The sequence below is a fragment of the Caloenas nicobarica genome, chromosome 2 (assembly GCF_036013445.1).
Source record: "Caloenas nicobarica isolate bCalNic1 chromosome 2, bCalNic1.hap1, whole genome shotgun sequence".
In the NCBI taxonomy this organism is placed as follows: domain Eukaryota; kingdom Metazoa; phylum Chordata; class Aves; order Columbiformes; family Columbidae; genus Caloenas; species Caloenas nicobarica.
Window position 1 is genome coordinate 149,508,396 of NC_088246.1, and position 17,010 is coordinate 149,525,405.

Genomic DNA, 17,010 nt, shown 5'->3' on the forward strand with positions numbered 1-17,010 from the left:
AGACAAAGTCTCCCAGCTCCTGTAATCAAACGTTTTATGAACAAAATTCTACCAGCAGAAACCAGTGACCTATATCCAGGTAACAGATTCAACTTCAAGGTTCACACGTACAGAACAAAGCTGTCTTTGACCCCTGGTCTCTTCTGCGGCTGATTAGAACCTAGACCAACCATCTGCATTGGAACAACAAATGTTGATAAACCTTTTTTTGATTACCTGGGTTACATCTTTGGCTAATTGGGAGGTGAAAGGCTCCAGGTCCCTTACCAATCTCCTGAGCCATCCAGTCTGCCTTTGCCAATTACTCTTAATCTTCTAATCCTAAAATATTTTCTAATGCTCTTGTTTATTCATTTGCTTTGTGCAATATAGCATCCAGAACATTTTAACCATCCCACATTTATGAAGTTCTTCATGTTCTGCAGGCCAGAACAGATTCCTGGCTTTCATGCAAGTTTGCGTAACACCACCCAGTTCTCTAACCTCCACTGTGAAGAACTCACTCCCTCTCACTCACTTGTTCTCTGCATATAAAACTAGGAGAATCTTCAGAGTATATTCTTAAAACTATTTACCATATTTTGATTAATTTATTGGTAGACAGAGCTATGTTGCACAAGGGAGGCAAAGACTGAGGGTAAACTCCTAGCTTTCTGGGCTATTCATGCTTAGCAAAACAAGAAAGCAAACTATTGGGTCACATTCATTCAAGATGAGCGTATTCTTCTCAAGATTTATTCTGTTGCCATTGAAGCCAGCACAGTTTTTGACATAATAATTTAAAAGGTATTTTTTAAACAAAGACTGTGACAGAACAATAACAGGACTTATACTAAGGTCAGGAGACCAGATGTGCAAAACCAACACAAGTAAGGAACACAGAATCAAGACTTTCATTTGCTAGCTAATGCCAGCAGACTAACATCTAGCACCTAAAAGAAGCACCATCCCTTCTATTCTCTCTCTGTATAGACAAAATTACCAGACATTTCCTTGGCTACTGTACACTCACATAGCCTCACAGACTTTGAGACAAACTTGCACTGATTTACACCAGAAGAAAACCTAGCTGCTTTCCCTTTTCCCCAGTAACTTTATTTTTTGAGCTCTCATAATTTCTGTGGGCTAGCTTAGCAGTTTATATCTTTAAATATATCCATGACTGTTACTAGTCTCACCAACTTTCTTCATTAACCCGTCTTCAAACACTACCAGATATTCCTGGCATAGAGATGAGGAATATTAACACATAAACAACTTTGCCTTGAAGGCTGTGAATATACATCACATCAGTTGTTCCACAGAAACTGCCCATCTGAATGCTCTAATTTGAGGGTAGACTATTTCACACTGAAAGAAGGCTGAAATAGCTCATTTCTGTCACAGAGCAAGTAAATGTTCCCAGGCACTTACTATTTAGCAGCTGACATGCTGTAAATCACTGCATATCATTCTGAATAGTAAACTTGCTAATGTCTCCAAAGAAAGGATATAAAGAACTTCTCTACTACACATAATAGTATGTATCATTACTTCTGATCTACAGTCAATAGAATTTAGATGCCTACAAGACCAGACATGCTTTGTCACATATATGTGTATGCACATATATGAGAAAAAGATGCACACATATATATATATACACACACAAGCACATGCATATGAATGTGCATTTATGTGTGTTTTGCCACCAAACATTTCTCCACCTGCCACCATTTATTTTTCATGTCTGTGGTTTAAAAGAGATGCCTGACTCCTGTGTTCATGAGGTGTGACTCAGTGTGCAAGGCAGTCTCCAAGCTTGATCATGACCCAGAAATAAGACTGAAAATACACAGCTATGCACACATGCAGGTGCAACACCCCAGATAGCTTGACAGCCTTCAGTTCAAACAGGGAGGTCCCCAGGGAGAGTCCACAACGTGGCTGACAGATGAAATGGGCTTTCTAGGACATCGCACCTTCATGCAAGTTCTGTTCCAGCACACACTTCAAGATCTAGCATGGCACCATCTAGTCCAAGAGATCAGAATACATCATATCCAGCAGAAGTTGGTCAGTTTATTTAGATCTAATTTCTATTTTATGGACAATGGAGCTAAAGTCACTTAGACTAACAATATAAAATTTGGGTCCATTTGTCTAAGAGTAGGAGGAAAATGAAATTCATTCACACACATTTTCATTTACTCACATCGACTAGTTATGTATCCATATCATCTCATAGGAAGCCCACTTGCTGGCAAAGTTGAACTTTAAGGAGTCTTGATTTGTCACTAACACAGAAGTACATGCTGTACTTTTTTATGTCTCCAATTCAGATTATCACCATCTCTGTAAGAATCCCTTTGCCAAAACCACCAAAAATGTAGACAAAAACCTTTAACATGAGAAGGGATGTTGATAACATCTGTACCCCTACAGACCCCCTAAAGCTATTTTAGTTTTACCTTCACAGCTTCATATTCAATCAAACTGCTAATATGAGAGTGGAGGATAAAAAGCAGAAGCTACTAATAATAAAACCACTGTTTGTCATTCAGCTGAATCCTAGTTAGACCAGACTTCAATTATAAGTTAAATTACTAGTCACACACTTCTAATGTGAGAACAGAAAAGCTGCCAGATTTGATATATTGAAATTCAGAACTCTCAAAAACACACATACATAACTTTGTGTAGGAACATGGAGCTCACGATTGATTTATAAAGGAGATAAAAGAGCTTTACACACTCTGCATGCATGAGCACTTCTGCCATTTTCTAGGATGCTGAGCGGCTTGGCAGCTGGACATCCAGAAGGGCTCTCAGGTGCTGTGAAAATCCTGGAAAAGTTGTCATAGAATCATAGAACCATTTTGGTTGGAAGAGACCCTCAGGATCATCAAGTCCAACCATAACCTAACTGTCACACATATTCACATATGACAAGGGATTAGGCTGAGTGGTACAGGACAACTCATAATATTGGATGTCTGGAACCATGAAAGAAAAAATCCAACATCGATCTCTCATTAGTCTGTGGGGTAGTTAGTTAATGTCTTTTTTTTTTCCTAGGCTCACCGAAATACAAACAAGAAACTATTGGATGGCTTTTATCAGTCCATGGCTTTTCAGAAATTTGTCTTCTTATCCTTTATGGCAGTCTAGTATCTAAAACCATGAAGCAATCAAAATTAGAGGGCTGGACTAAAAAAAAAAAAAAAACCAGCACTTTTTATTACTTTCAGACAGGAGCCTGAATCTCTTCAGTGGCTGAACAAAAGAGGAGGTAGATCCGTGACAATAACCAGGGCCATGCTGAGCAGGAAGCTCCTCAAAGGTAGCACAGACAATGTGAAGCTGCCTGGAGTCAACCGCAAGAACTGCTGAGCACTGCAATATGTCTTTATTCAGGGCCACATGAATACCCTTCTCCCTTGGGACATGCCATCTGAAACCCTCACCTGAATGCAGACATTTCTGCCCTTTCTTTGAAGGACACTGTTTTCTTTTAAAACGTATCAGGAAATGGGGTCACGCTCCCTTTTACACAATAGCCTAATGGCTTGAACACTTGTTCAGGAAACAGGAAAAGTAGGCTCCTTTCCTTGCTCCATCAGAAGGGATCCAAGCCCACTTCTTCTCCCTCGCTGGGCAATGTCCTACCCCTTAGCTAGAAGCTGATATGTGGAAGGCAGTATTCTCCAACCTTTCTGTTGAAGCTGTCCCACTCACTATTCGTACAAAAATTTGGGGATGGAAAAAAGACTCCTGCCTACTTGTGAGCAACCTGCCTGTCTCCAGACCTTTCTATATACATTAAAGAGTCATTAGATCAAACGCAGAGGGAGATTTAATCATACAGGAGCGAAGCAATGATTTTCAGCAACATAGCTGTTAACTTAGTCACCTGAAATGTATTTTAAGTGAAGCCTTTAGATCCAGTCCAAAGTCTACTGCTCTAAGCATGTCTGCAAAGCCGTACATAGGCTAAAATATCCAGCAAGACGAAGCTGCCTGTAGAGATTGATCAATTAGCTAAATGTGAAGAAAAAGTAATGAGGGGCATCAGCGAAAGCTGATACATTGAACTCACTTCAAAAATTATTCTGATAAAAGCAATAAAGCTGATTAGCACATTCTCTGGGAATTCAGAGATGTGCTAGCATCTGAAATCCATACTGGCAAGAAAGTTAATCTCCCAGAAACAGCTCAGTGATTTTACTCAATCCTATGGAATTTATTACAACTCAATGAACCAAAAACCTCTGAGGAAGAAAATGGGAACAAAGAGTTTAAGAGATTTTTAAAACAAAATCACATTTTCAAAGAAGACAAAGGAATTTTGCTGGATTAAATATTCAAATCAAGTAAAAATCTACACAGTAGCAAGGCTAGAAAGCTTGGATTATTTACACAGTTCCCAGACAAATCTTCTTTAGGTACTACAAAACACAGTCAAAACACATTCCCAACATTTGCATACCCGGATGTGAAGCCAAATGTGTATCCCTACCATTTTGCTGACTGCAATAAAAAAAATAAAAAATAAAAAAAAAAAATAAAAGCAACAAAAACAAACCAACCAACACTAAAAAGTGGGTTTAGGCTTGGAAAGGGGTGTTTTTGTTGGGGGAGGAGGAGTAAAGTTTTCTAGGACAGACTTCACTTCTGTCGTATAAGTCCAAAAGTGCAGTTGATTTCTTTCTTCCAAGTCCTAGGCAAGGGGACCATATCCCTACCTTTCTGTAGATGAAACAGCAGATACTGCGTTTTTTTTCTGCACTCAGACATTTTTCCATTGCTTTGTCTTTGCTTTTATTATGACTGCAAACTACAGGGCTCAATAGCATCCCCCACTACTACAAATCTTCATATATTGTGGTCTTCAGCTGACCACTGTGAGCCAGATCAAAGTCACTCATCACTGGCTTCTGCACCCAGCTCCCTGGCCTGTGACCATAAATCCATCGATAACTTCCACCCCAGCTACAACAGAATAGTTTGTTAAATGCAAGGGGATCAATAAATCAGACCTTAAGCCCAGTCCATTACTATTTCAAGTTAATTACAAAGGGATTATTTTTCTTTAGCCCAGTGCCTACAAAAAATAATATTGTTTAGATGAACCAATTATTCAGGTTCAGTTCCCTCTCCGTGTAACAAAGGAGTTTGACCAAACCGATTTTAACCAGAGCTCCAATCGATACGCTCCCTTGTTGCAGGAGGAGACGCCAGCCATTCAGATGCCTGAGAAAAATCCCTTCCAAAATGGACATAGTAGCAATATAAACATGTGTGGGTGAAAAGGGGATTTTCAAACGTTCTTCTACTCTGTTTATGAATCTCACAAAGCTGCTCTGTATCGGGAAAGGGGGAGGAGAAAGCATAAAAATATTAATCAGTTACTTATCTTCTGACATGTTCTGGATCAACATCTGGTGCATGTGCAAGTGATGAAGTATGGCATTTGGCACAAAACCTTACTTAATCTTCTCTTCCCAAATTGGGCAGGGAAAATTAGCACTCTTAAAAATTAAGTTTCCAGATCCAATTTTTTTTCTTTAAAATAAATTGCCAACATTGTATAGGCTGTCTGTTCTATTTTGGAAAATGTTTTTCGTCTGAGAAAAGACTGATCTTAAGTAGATTATCTATGTGCTGTTTCCTACCGCTTTTTGTCTCCCCTGCAGTATCTTACTGCCAGAGTTTAGTAGACAAGTATAGCCTAGGTTCAGCTGTTTTATTTCTGCTTCTATCAGTTCAAACTCAGATAGCTCACACATCTGTTTTATTTCTGAAAGCACTGCATAGGAAAAGTGTCCAGCTCATTCTAATCAAGCATAAACTTTCCTATAAATAACTAAGGACCTAACGAAACAATTGTTTGGAGGAAATGAAAGTGTGTTTAGAAACTCAAATTCCTCTATACTGTATGCCTGAGCTGTTCCAGTTTGAATGTCTTCCTGACAGCATGGATCAGTTGCTCTAAGATGCTGTCCCCGGAGTCAGCAAACTGAAACTATAGCAGGAAATCCAGGTATTAACATCATACTATGTGCTAATTATAAACCATCATTTCACATTCTGACATTATTCATTTCTAACTTCTTTTAACTAAATCACGTATTTGCTTTCTAATCACAGTTTGACAGGAAGGAGTGTCTGACACAAGGCAGTGATTTTTTTAATAAGACAGCAGTTCAAAGATTGCAGCTTTTACACATAATAAAAACCTTAGTTTGATTTGCTGCTCCCGAGTTTCTGAAAAAAAGAGGAAAAGTTTGAATCACTTAAAAAGCTTCAAGTTCCTGACTCGTGTTCCGGTTTCAGCTTCGTACTTGAAGTTAGACATTAGCCACCTTAACATGTTTTGCAAAATTTCTTTCCTACAGCTACTGTAGGAATCCTGCAAGCATTATTAAATGTTTCCCACCTTCTACCTTTTTATTTTAACATTAATTTTGTCTGGTGATTACTACCACGTCGCACATCAAGTCCTATGCAAACATACACTTGAAATTGGATGGATATTTGAACTCACTTTGTATAGAAACTTTGTTACTTGGGTTTTTTTCTTAAAATCTGAATTTTTATATCATAGAATATTGAGATATCTTACCGCATCTCTCAGCTCAGTCACAAGAGGATTTTTTTTGAAAGGAGCATCATTTTTTTAAAACTAATTATTAGCTGACAAACTGAGATTCCATGAAAAAGCTTTTGCATCCACTCTTTCATAGTAAAAATAAGATTTTTTTTTATATCAGTATCTGTAGTTTTTTCCCTGATCCAACTAAATGAGAAAATGACTGAGGCAATAGTCCTTTCCTTGCACGCTCACTAACTAAGCGTGGATTACTGTTACTTTTTGAAATGTTTTAAATACCCATTGTGTATCCTCTGTTTCTAGCACTAGACAACTTTAGAGCTGCCAAGACTTGCCATTTATTTTATCTTAATAAAGAACCAATAAGCCAAATCTTGACTCCCAGCAGCTGATAATTTAGGATTACATTTTTAATTTCCAGCTGCTGTCTTTTGTCTCTCTGGTTGTTGTTTTTCATTATCATTTGCTCTTTTCTTTCTGTGACAGCAAATCCTTCAGATATGATTAACAATTCAGCAATTTGCCTGTTTACCGAATAAGATCTTTTGCTATTGATTACCAGAACGACTAAATCGTACACATAAATATCACTGGTCAAAAAGCCAAGTGCTCTTCTACTGAACAAGATGCTCATCAGACCTGCAGAAAGCCTGGCTAAAGTAGACCAAAACGGTTCTTAAGGCTTAAGCAGGTTATATGAAATACTTTAATTGCGTAGGTAGGAAAGGCTTTGCAAATAACAGACTTGGCAGTGGAGAAGGCAGTTAGCAGAAGCGGGGAGGCTGGGAAAATACAAACCTGCACATCGTAAGTCCCATTTAACAAGACAGGTCTCTGGGAATTGATGTCCTGCAGCACTCCTGAAAGCACAGTGCGGTTGACTTTCTGGAAGTCTTTGGAGTGGCTGAATTGCACCATGTTGTGGAGAGCCAAAATTTTAGTGTCGAGCTCAGCATCCTGCCTGGTGCGGTTGTGCAGTCCTAGGTGGTACTTGCGGAAGTGTTTGATGAGATCTGTGGGGTCGTTCCCATAGTAACCGTATCCACAGATGTTGCATTTGAAGTCCTGAAGCTCTGGAGACAGAGGCGCCGTATCTGGGTTATCATTTACCAACAAATCTGCTTTAGATTTGTTCAGCCTTAAACCCCCATCTGAAGGCACTTGTGGGTTTTTTGAGGCCATGGGGACCGGGCTTGAGCCTTGGCCATCAGTTTGACCACTTTGCACTTGCACTGTTTCATCTGAAGCTTTTGGCGACATCTGATGCTCCTCATTTGTCTCCGCTGCATCTCCTGACGGGGTACAGACCACATCTTGGGTGTCATCTGCATCTGATTTTTGAGGAGACTTCAAGGGCTCACAGATTCCCCCAACAGCTGGAGATGAGAAAGCCAGCATATTTCTGTCTGTCACCTCATCATGAGGGAAGGATGGAACATTTCCTCCCTTATTGTGGCTTTCATAATTGAAGCCAGCCTTTTCACTCAGCACTGAGCTTTTCAAGTCCTTTTTAATGCTGGAAGATGGCTCTTGGACATGCGTGCAAAGTTCCTCCTTGTTATTTAACTCTGCCGCATCACCCTGGTCAGTGTTTTCTTGCATCTGCTCTGCGGAAAATTCTTTTTTCCTTCCACACTCTTCACTTTCAGTACCTGTAGACTCAAGGGTCTGTACCTCACCTTCACTAGCAACGTTTCTTAGAGGGGGGTTCTTTTTCCGGACCATATCTACCACAGAAAAAGAAAGAAAAAAAAAAAAAAGGGAAAGAAAAAAGGCATAAAACCCTATAGAATTATTCAAGATACATAATACATTATAAACTGGCACTTTTTAAAGCAATCTGAACTACATGACTACATCAACTTATCAAAAATTTTTGTCAAACAGGTTTTTAGACCATGCAGAAAACTGGAATTTTATATTAAAAAAAATGATCATACTGAGACCGAACTTAACTAAAAAGACAACTTTAAAGGCTAAAAAAACACTGCCATCAGACTGAGTGAATTACAGGTTTCATTATCTTTTTGGAAGATAATGGTCTGGCAGAAATCATTTTAAATCAACACTTATTTTAAGATCATCTTAAAAAACTAAGGGGAAAAGTAAACTCTTACAGTTCATACACTGTACAACTACATATAATGTAGCTTTGTAAAAATACACCTAAAAGACATAATCGGGAGAACTTAAACAAGTTATTAGGAAGGAAACAGATTTAGGAGAGTAAGTAACTTGAGGTTTCAGAGAAAGTATTTTTCCTAAGCAGGTATCAGTTTCTCTATAGCAAAAGCTCCCCCTCTTACTGCCCATAAACTTCAAACAGGATTATATGGATATTCTAGAGTCTGGCCCCACAGTCCATTATTCATGTAATTAGTTCTATTTGCCAAACAAAGAGAAACTAACTTTATTAGGAAACCCGTTGTCAATAAAATTTTACAGGCCTGGATCCAGACATTTGACATTGCTGTGTGGCTGAGTCGGGATCTACCCCGAAAACACCTGGAATCCACATGGATCTAAACAGCCGAACCTTCCTCTGCTCAGCCCTCCTTGCAGACACAGCCACTATTGCTAAATCTGCAAGCAGACTGTCAGGATCCATTTAAGAATGCTCAGATGAGACAGCAGTAAGAATCAGACAGAAAGGAGTCTGCCACCGAGGAGTTAGCTGCTAGCTGAACAGGGGAGATTCTGGAAGAACAAATAATCAGACTATGCAGGTAGTAAACCAAATTCCTCATCTGCTACGTATCTTCAGCTTCCCCAGCTTACTTAGAGAAAATATATATATGAAACTTCCCTCCACTCTCCACTGCATGGTTGTGGATTTGATATTCATCACCAGCTGGTTTGATCCATTTGTGTTCACATGCTAGCTATGGGCAGAAGACAGATGTGCTACAATTTTTTCTGTGCTCTTATCTTTGCCAACGCTGCATACAATGATGGATGCTTCTCTTTGCCAAACTGCGTGTGGGCCGGTGGCAGCAGCCTGCAGTACCACACACGAGACGCGAGCTCCAGACTTGAGCCCGAGCCCCCCATTCCCAGGCCAGCCACGGCCGGGGCCTGCAGAGGCACTAGAAATACGTATTGCTCTGCAAAGGGGGGACCACCTGGCGATTCTGGGAGCAGCACTGATGCACTCCAAATAGTCCTGTATCCAGACCTTTAAAAGCCGCAGACGACCTTCTCAAAAACAGTACTTTGAGAAGTACGGCTGGGGACGGAGGTTAAAAATAAAAGAACAGGCGTCTGTACATCCTCTTATTTACATCTGCTCCACATGAAAGGGCACTGTATGCTATGTTGATAAAAACAGGCAACTTCTTAGGGGAAGTGTTCAACTTGTGTCTTGGGCTGGCTCTGTTGTCTTTGTGGTTGAGCGGATCCCCAGGCAGCATGGGCTACAGCGAGACGGCTTTCACACAGAATGCCAGCTCGTGTTACAGAAATTTTGACACTCGGTGTGGTCTTAATAGGTTTCTTAAATGCCTACTGTGATGTTTTACTGTAGAAGACACACATGCTTGGGAACTAAGCGTCTTCTCTCTTTAATGTCAACCACACCTACCGGGATATGTATGCACTGAATTTTACTGGTTTTTTCCCCTGATAACTTCTGAACCAAGAAGTCGCTCAGAACTATGAGAAAGGAAAGGTTTCCTGTTGTAAGTGAACTACTGCAATACAGACTCGGTCTACTAAAACATACTAACGTATACAATTCAAGGTAAAAGATAGTCCTCAGCCTTTTAGCATTACTGCGTCTCTGTGGGACTTCAAGAATGCTCTTGGTTAACGCACACTAAAAATTTGGTGAGCAACTCTGGCAGGTGTTCAGCTAAGTCTGTATTTTACTTCTGGTTACACACCTCAAGCCATCTCTAAAATAAGTTCTGTTTAAATGTAATTCATGACAGTTAGAGGACAGAGAAAGGAGTCCTGACTAGGCAGTGAAGAAAAATCAGAAACTGAGAAAGTAAACATCGTGACTGTTACCTCAGTCAAAATTAAACAAGACTGAATGCAATGTTTTAAATTGTTTTTGTTACAGATATTTTTGGCAGATAAGGAAAGTTTAGAGATTTTGCTATCTTCGTGGCAACTGACAGAAGAGACTCAGACAAAAGAACAGAAAAAAAATCCCTATAAAGCAAAGAAAAGAAAAATCTGGACTGTAGAGAGGCTAACTAGACAGTACTCCAGATCTAGATACTTTGGTTCATATTTTCCTGACATATCTGTGAGTCTGTGTGTTAAGCGGGGGGACAGGACATATCTGCCTCATGGAGCTTTTGCATGCAGTATTCTACACTTGGAGAAAGAAAGGAAAGAAGATAACATTGATTTAAATGTAAAAACTTTCTTAAGTTGAATTTTGAAGTATTTTCCCCTCTTTTTTTCTTGTAGCTTTTGAAAAATCATCTGTCATTTATTTGTTTGATATCCACTCAAGGGGACAGTAAGAAAAGGCATGGTATTTTTTTTTGTCACTGAAATTCCACGACTATCATTTTTCAGAGACATATTATGTAAATAAAACTACATTTGCAATACTCCTAAATTGAAGAAACCATCCCCTAGCAAGTCATAAGTTAGATATAGAAACAATATAGCCACTCTGAAATTATTATCTCTAAGACAAGTAACAGATTGCACCATGTTTTATTGTGTGCCAAGAACGTTTTCAGTTAACAATTTCACTTGAAAAAATGGATCACATACTTGTAAAATCATACCCAGCATTGACTTCATAAGGCATGTGGCTTTAGAGTGCTTTTTACAATTATTAATTCTATTAGTCAACTAGCAGGCGGGCTAATGCAATTGTCTTAGAAGATGCACGGAAGACACAGAAGACATTTTGAGAGCTGATCTGTATATCTGCAAAACAAAACAAAAAAAGGTTTTCCTTCCTAAATTATGCATTCAAAATATGGTTTTTACTTTAAAACATTGTTATGCCTATTGTACTTTCACATGCGTCTATTAGTGGGCCCTATACAAACAGTGGCTGCTGTTCTCTACTTCTGTCAAGCACGAGAATTCCCATAGCTGCCTTCCCTCTCCTCAGACACACATGCTCTTGCACACACACACATACACACACACAGAGAAAAAATTATCTTAGAGGTGATGTTCACCAAAAAGCAAGCTTAAAACAAGTATATGTTGAAAATGAGCTGAGTAAATGCTGTAAAAAAATGCTGCCTTAAAAATTCACATCTATTAACAGGTATTGTGCATCATAATTGGACTGGCCTAATGGGAAAGATAAAGGAATATAAATAATTGGTTCATATCCAGGCTCTGCCATCAGCAATTGCAAGTTATCATCTGCTGGCTGCCTCGTGTCTCACTTGAAAAGAATTTAGTGGTGTTACTTTAAGTGGGCAACTATCCACATCTCAAAAATGCCATCACAATAATAAGCACGTTTGTTGGCTGTCAGCAAAGACGCCAAGTGATGAACAGCCATTGGGACTGAATTACCTTTTTGTCACTGGAAATGGTGATCTTCCCAGAATAAAAGAATTACTAAGCCCGATGTGAATGAAAAGACTTCTCAAGCTGAGGGAACTCTGGATAAGGTCCAAGGTGCAGAACTCGTCTTCGGACTCTGTAATCCAGAGTTTAGTATCTTATGTTCATTACACTGAAATTACCTTTAAACCATGTAGTTTGTTGTTTTGGTTTGGTTTTTTACCTGATATGATCACCATCAGTTATTTTAAAGTGGAAATAATACTAATAGCCATATATAGTTTCCCTTAAAACCAGCTAAGGCTGCTCTACACGACTCATGCATCTGCAAGACACAGACTTTTCTGTTTAACAATCGCTCACACCAGTTTATCCCTGAAGGCAAAACTGGAAACTACGGCTAAAATCAGTTTGTAATTCAGGATAATGAATTACCATAGTGACTACTGTGCTTCTTTTAAAAAATAAAAAGAAAAAGAAAAAGCAAATTCTATTAACCAATAGTTTCTTATGCATGGTGAAGATAATGGCTAATTACCTGCTGACCACCATCTCCTGCAATGGGTCATTGTTGTTGCTCATTACTTTTATTGAACGTGATGACTTGTCATCAAAGCCTATTGCAACAGTATGGTTGCTGCCTTGTGCTTGGGCTGCAGGTTTAGGTCAAGTTTTAGTCGTACACTCTTTTTAACAGAATAACACCTTTAGAAAAATGTCAGAATTTTGTGAGATGCCACTGACTAATCTTTGTACAAGTAGATGCACAAGTGGATGAAGACCAAACTGAGTCAAGGGTCTGTGAAGACTGAGATCAATCAATATGCTGCAGCAACAAGAAGTTAAATGAAAATATGCATTTATACTCAACAGGTTCAAGTAGGACCTCTTTGTTAAGGGATAGTAAAGTTAATACTTTTACACTCATATATATTACACACCCACACACAGACATATAATGCACATACGGCGCTTAAACATCAATCATTTTGCCAGAATAATGCAGCAAAAAAATCATTAACTCTCAGTGTCTCAGCTTAATATATGTCTAATACTTACCTATCTCACAGGAGTGTTGTGAGGCTTAATTAATTAGTGACTGTAAAGCACTTTGTGATCCTCTAATGAAAGGTGCTACATAGCACAAAGTATTATTAAAATCATCAGGACCACAAAAAAGCCCTGTGGAATTCCAGCCTACACTGTCTGTTGGGGTTGGGAGTCATCTTATTATTAAAAGGAGACCGTCAGACTAATTTTCATAATTTTTTCAAGATCTTTTTTCCCCCTTTGCTGTTGTGATAGCATGTTAGTAGCTAGAAATTTAATCTTATCATCTTAATAACATACACTCATGTAGTTTGTTACTGCAGGGCTAGAGAAGAGAACAGGGCTTTTGGCACTCATCTGGCTTTCTCTTTTAAGAAAAAAAAAAAAAATGGAGAGACATATTTTGACACCTTCCCACACTCCGCCTCACCAGGACAGCCCATCATGTGAGATCGCAGGATACTCTCTAGAGCCGCATGGGAAAATACTGCTGTGGTTTTAATTTCTCTCTCCTTTTTTTTCTCTTTCTCTTTCACAGGAAAAAAAAAAAAAAAAAAGGCACGAAACAAAACCCAGCTTATTACACATAAACAGGCTACAAAGACTGTCTGCTGTGCTTTATATAAAAAACCCTTAAGTGTTCAAAGCGCCGGCTTCTATCAAGCACGTAAAGTTCTAACCGATCTGGAGCCTTCTCCCCGCTCTCTGTGTAACGATCGCGCAGCTGTAAGGCACACGGAGCTCTGAAGCCACAAAGCTCCTGTCTCAAGAGAGCAAATTTCTGGGAACCTGCCTCCGCGTCGGGCCCCGTCCCCGGGAGCCACCGCGCAGCCAGCCCTCGGCGCGGCCCGGCCCGCCGGGCCGGCCCAGGCCTGCGCCCAGCACAACCACGAAGTTAACAAGCTAATCAGGACAGCCCTCAGTTCAAAGACACACATGTTTTCTAACTTAAACATTTTAAAAAAAAAAACAAAAAAAACAAAAAAAACCTGTAAACACACTGGCAACTCCAGGTGAAATTGCTGCCTTCACTGAAAATTAGACTACATGAGATGCAAACCACCCTCAGACTCGGGCACAGCGGTACAGGACTAGCTGAAGCTCCCATCTTTCAACCTTCCCCCGTGGATACTTGACCGGTGAAATGACAGCAGAGACGTGTACAGCTTCACATCCCCACCATCTCCAGCCCAGCACAGTTGCACACGATGCTTCTCTCCCAGCTTTGCTTGTGGTTGTCGGAGCGAAGCTGCCTGGAAACAATCAATACATGGTCCTAACCTTCCCTGCTGAGAAGGGAAGGGAAGAACAACCCCTTTTGTGTAAGGAACTCCAGAATCAGGCCCTAAAGCATATGAAGGCAGAACAAGCTTAACGACAAGCAACTCCCTCTTCAACACCACCACTTCCTCCTCCTTTGGCACAAATGTCTTCAAATACACCATACACAACAGGGGACACCATGGCTCTAAGCAAGCGACAAACTAATTCCAAAAGACTTTTTAAGCTATGTATGTTTTTCTACAGCCCCAAAGCTGCATGGCCACTCTTTCCTGTCTGAAATTGCTTACAGTAGAGCATGCTTCCTAGTATCAGTGTAATTTGGCAGGATCAGACTTCATATTTGGTCAAAATGTATCTGCTTGATACTCTACACTCTGCATGCTCCACTGAAATTACGATAGCTTCATCAATCTAGAAAATGCAAGCAGAAAATCGTGCCTTATACATCATACTATTAGAATAATGCTACACCAAAAAGTTTTTTTCACCTCCTCTGTTCCTCTTCTGCCATTTTCAGACCCTTCAGTTTGGTCCCTGATCATCAATTTGCCAAGAGCTTTTTGCAATTTTTCTCCCACAAAGTTGACAACAAAGAACTAAGTGAAAAAGAAGCTGCAGTCTGCTCAAGCTTGCTCCTTCCATTTTAAATTTACTTTCCCAACATCGATCGTTATGAAATCTCTAAAGGTGCACTTCTGGACATCTTAAATCCTGTTCAGCTACAAAGAATCATCACCTTCAAATACCTCTCACCAAATCTCTTACTAATTCGCATCAGATTAATCCAAAATAGTTTTTTCTATTACCATATGCTCCAGAGCACAGCACATATTAGTAGTCATCTAGCCACTGGAATAAATCTAACCTTTTCTATGGGTATAAAATAGACACTTGGTCATTTCAGAGAGTTTAGGAGTGGCATTTCAAAATAGGTTGCTTGAGCCTACTTGTAAGCACTTATTTCATTTTAAGCTCACTACCGGGGCAATCATGCAGATACTTTCAGAAGAAATTGAATTCAAAAGGCGATTTGTCTAAAGAGGTGACATAGGGTGGAATAGTACAGTATCTTGCAACCAAAACAAATAATTTGAAAACTGTTTTTATTTAAGGGTGCCTAAGCACAGCAGTTTGCTGCCCTGCATTTCTTACTAGGCTGCTGCGGAGAGTTTGCTCCAACCAGACTTCCATGGCCATCCATCCAGGATGGGGGAGCCCAAGAAGGTAAAGATTCCCTTTGCGCTGGCTTCCAAACAAGCATCTAAAAACACTCTGTAAACAGGACAACCTATTAAACCACAAAGAACCTTGCAAAACAGGAAAACTAATATGAGCGCCATTTTACAGATAAATAAAATTCTCTACAGAGAGCATGCAAAACTCAAGGTGTTTCAGGTGACGTGAAGGCAGGGCTCTTAGCTAGCGACTGAACATGGATGTCCAGGCCCATATCCCTCTCCTGTACATATTTCAGTAGAGAGAGCGTCACCCTAGTGCCTGGCAAAAGGCCAAGATCCTGTAATTTAATAAGGCGCAGAAAGAGCACCTCATGCAAAAGTCTAAATGCTCCAATTTATCATGACAGTTATGGGATAAGCTGACATTTTATTTGTATGTAAATTAGTCTCCAAAACAGCATAAAAAGGCCACACGTTCAGAGAATATTGTGCCTTTGCTTCTCTGTTCTGCATTTATCTAAACTCAGCTTTGCGTATCAGAAGTAGTTTAATTTTATGTATTGATGCTGCTTTGCATGCTCCCCAATCTGTTGTTATTGCACCACAGAGAGAATCCAGCCTGATTTGCTTACTGCAATAAAATAACTGACTTCTGCCAGGACTGACACCTCCTATGAGAGCCTTGCCATCCCCATTGAATCTTCTGGTTATTCTATTAATTTGCTGTCATTATACTTTATAGGATTGTAGAACATTCCCTATTAGATGAGGCCAGAGGTCCATTTAGTCTGGTGTTCTGCCTTGGAGAGCAGCCAATACCAGATCCTTCAAAGAAGGTTCAATTGCCTTTGGACAGATACAGAATCACTCACTTCTGTGAAAAACAAATCACTCCTAATCCTCAACAATTAGACAGTGGCTTACTTTCTGAAGAATATGAGGGTTTATAGCCCTTAATTATCTCTGATGTTCTACAATTTGTTGTTAAATAAGTCTGTATATCTCCACTTCCAATAAAAGTGTCCAATATCTACCTGAACATTAATGACGACCCTAGTATCAGTGATATCTTATAGCTCTCACTTTACAATCTAATTATGATCTAAAAAAGAGCAAATATTCTAAGCATTTTGAATTTGCTTCTCATTAATGGAGTAGAGTTTCCCCTCAATCTTGTACTACCAAGAACCAAAGATCCTCTAGGCTGTGGGCGTACCTATCACATCCCCCCTATTCATCCTGTCTTTAGGGTAAACACCCGCTGTCTTTACAAACTCTTCTAGTAGGTGTGGTGATCTCATGTGTTTCAATTTCTTTTCAACCTGAGTAAATGCAATGTTCTTTGTAATCCCAATGTCCTTTGAAGACAGTGAGAGTTTAGGGTTTGCAAATGACTCAGAAGTGAATCTGAGT

At 39.6% G+C, this 17,010-nt stretch overlaps 1 protein-coding gene across 7 annotated transcripts in view; it reads right to left on the reverse strand.

Moving 5' to 3' along the window:
- The window catches only part of TRPS1 (transcriptional repressor GATA binding 1), a 215,472-nt gene that overhangs the window by 164,427 nt on the left and 34,035 nt on the right, over positions 1-17,010 (reverse strand). For 4 of the 7 annotated variants that reach the window (XM_065629211.1, XM_065629204.1, XM_065629205.1 and 1 more), the window contains exons 2-3: positions 11,327-11,485; positions 7,391-8,319 (exon numbers count right to left, since the gene is read on the reverse strand). In XM_065629211.1, coding sequence (XP_065485283.1) covers positions 7,391-8,319; positions 11,327-11,363 — 966 coding nt within the window. In that variant the 5' untranslated portion in view covers positions 11,364-11,485. The remainder of the gene's footprint in view (positions 1-7,390; positions 8,320-11,326; positions 11,486-17,010) is intronic. The other 3 variants (XM_065629210.1, XM_065629209.1, XM_065629207.1) reach the window with 2 other exon arrangements.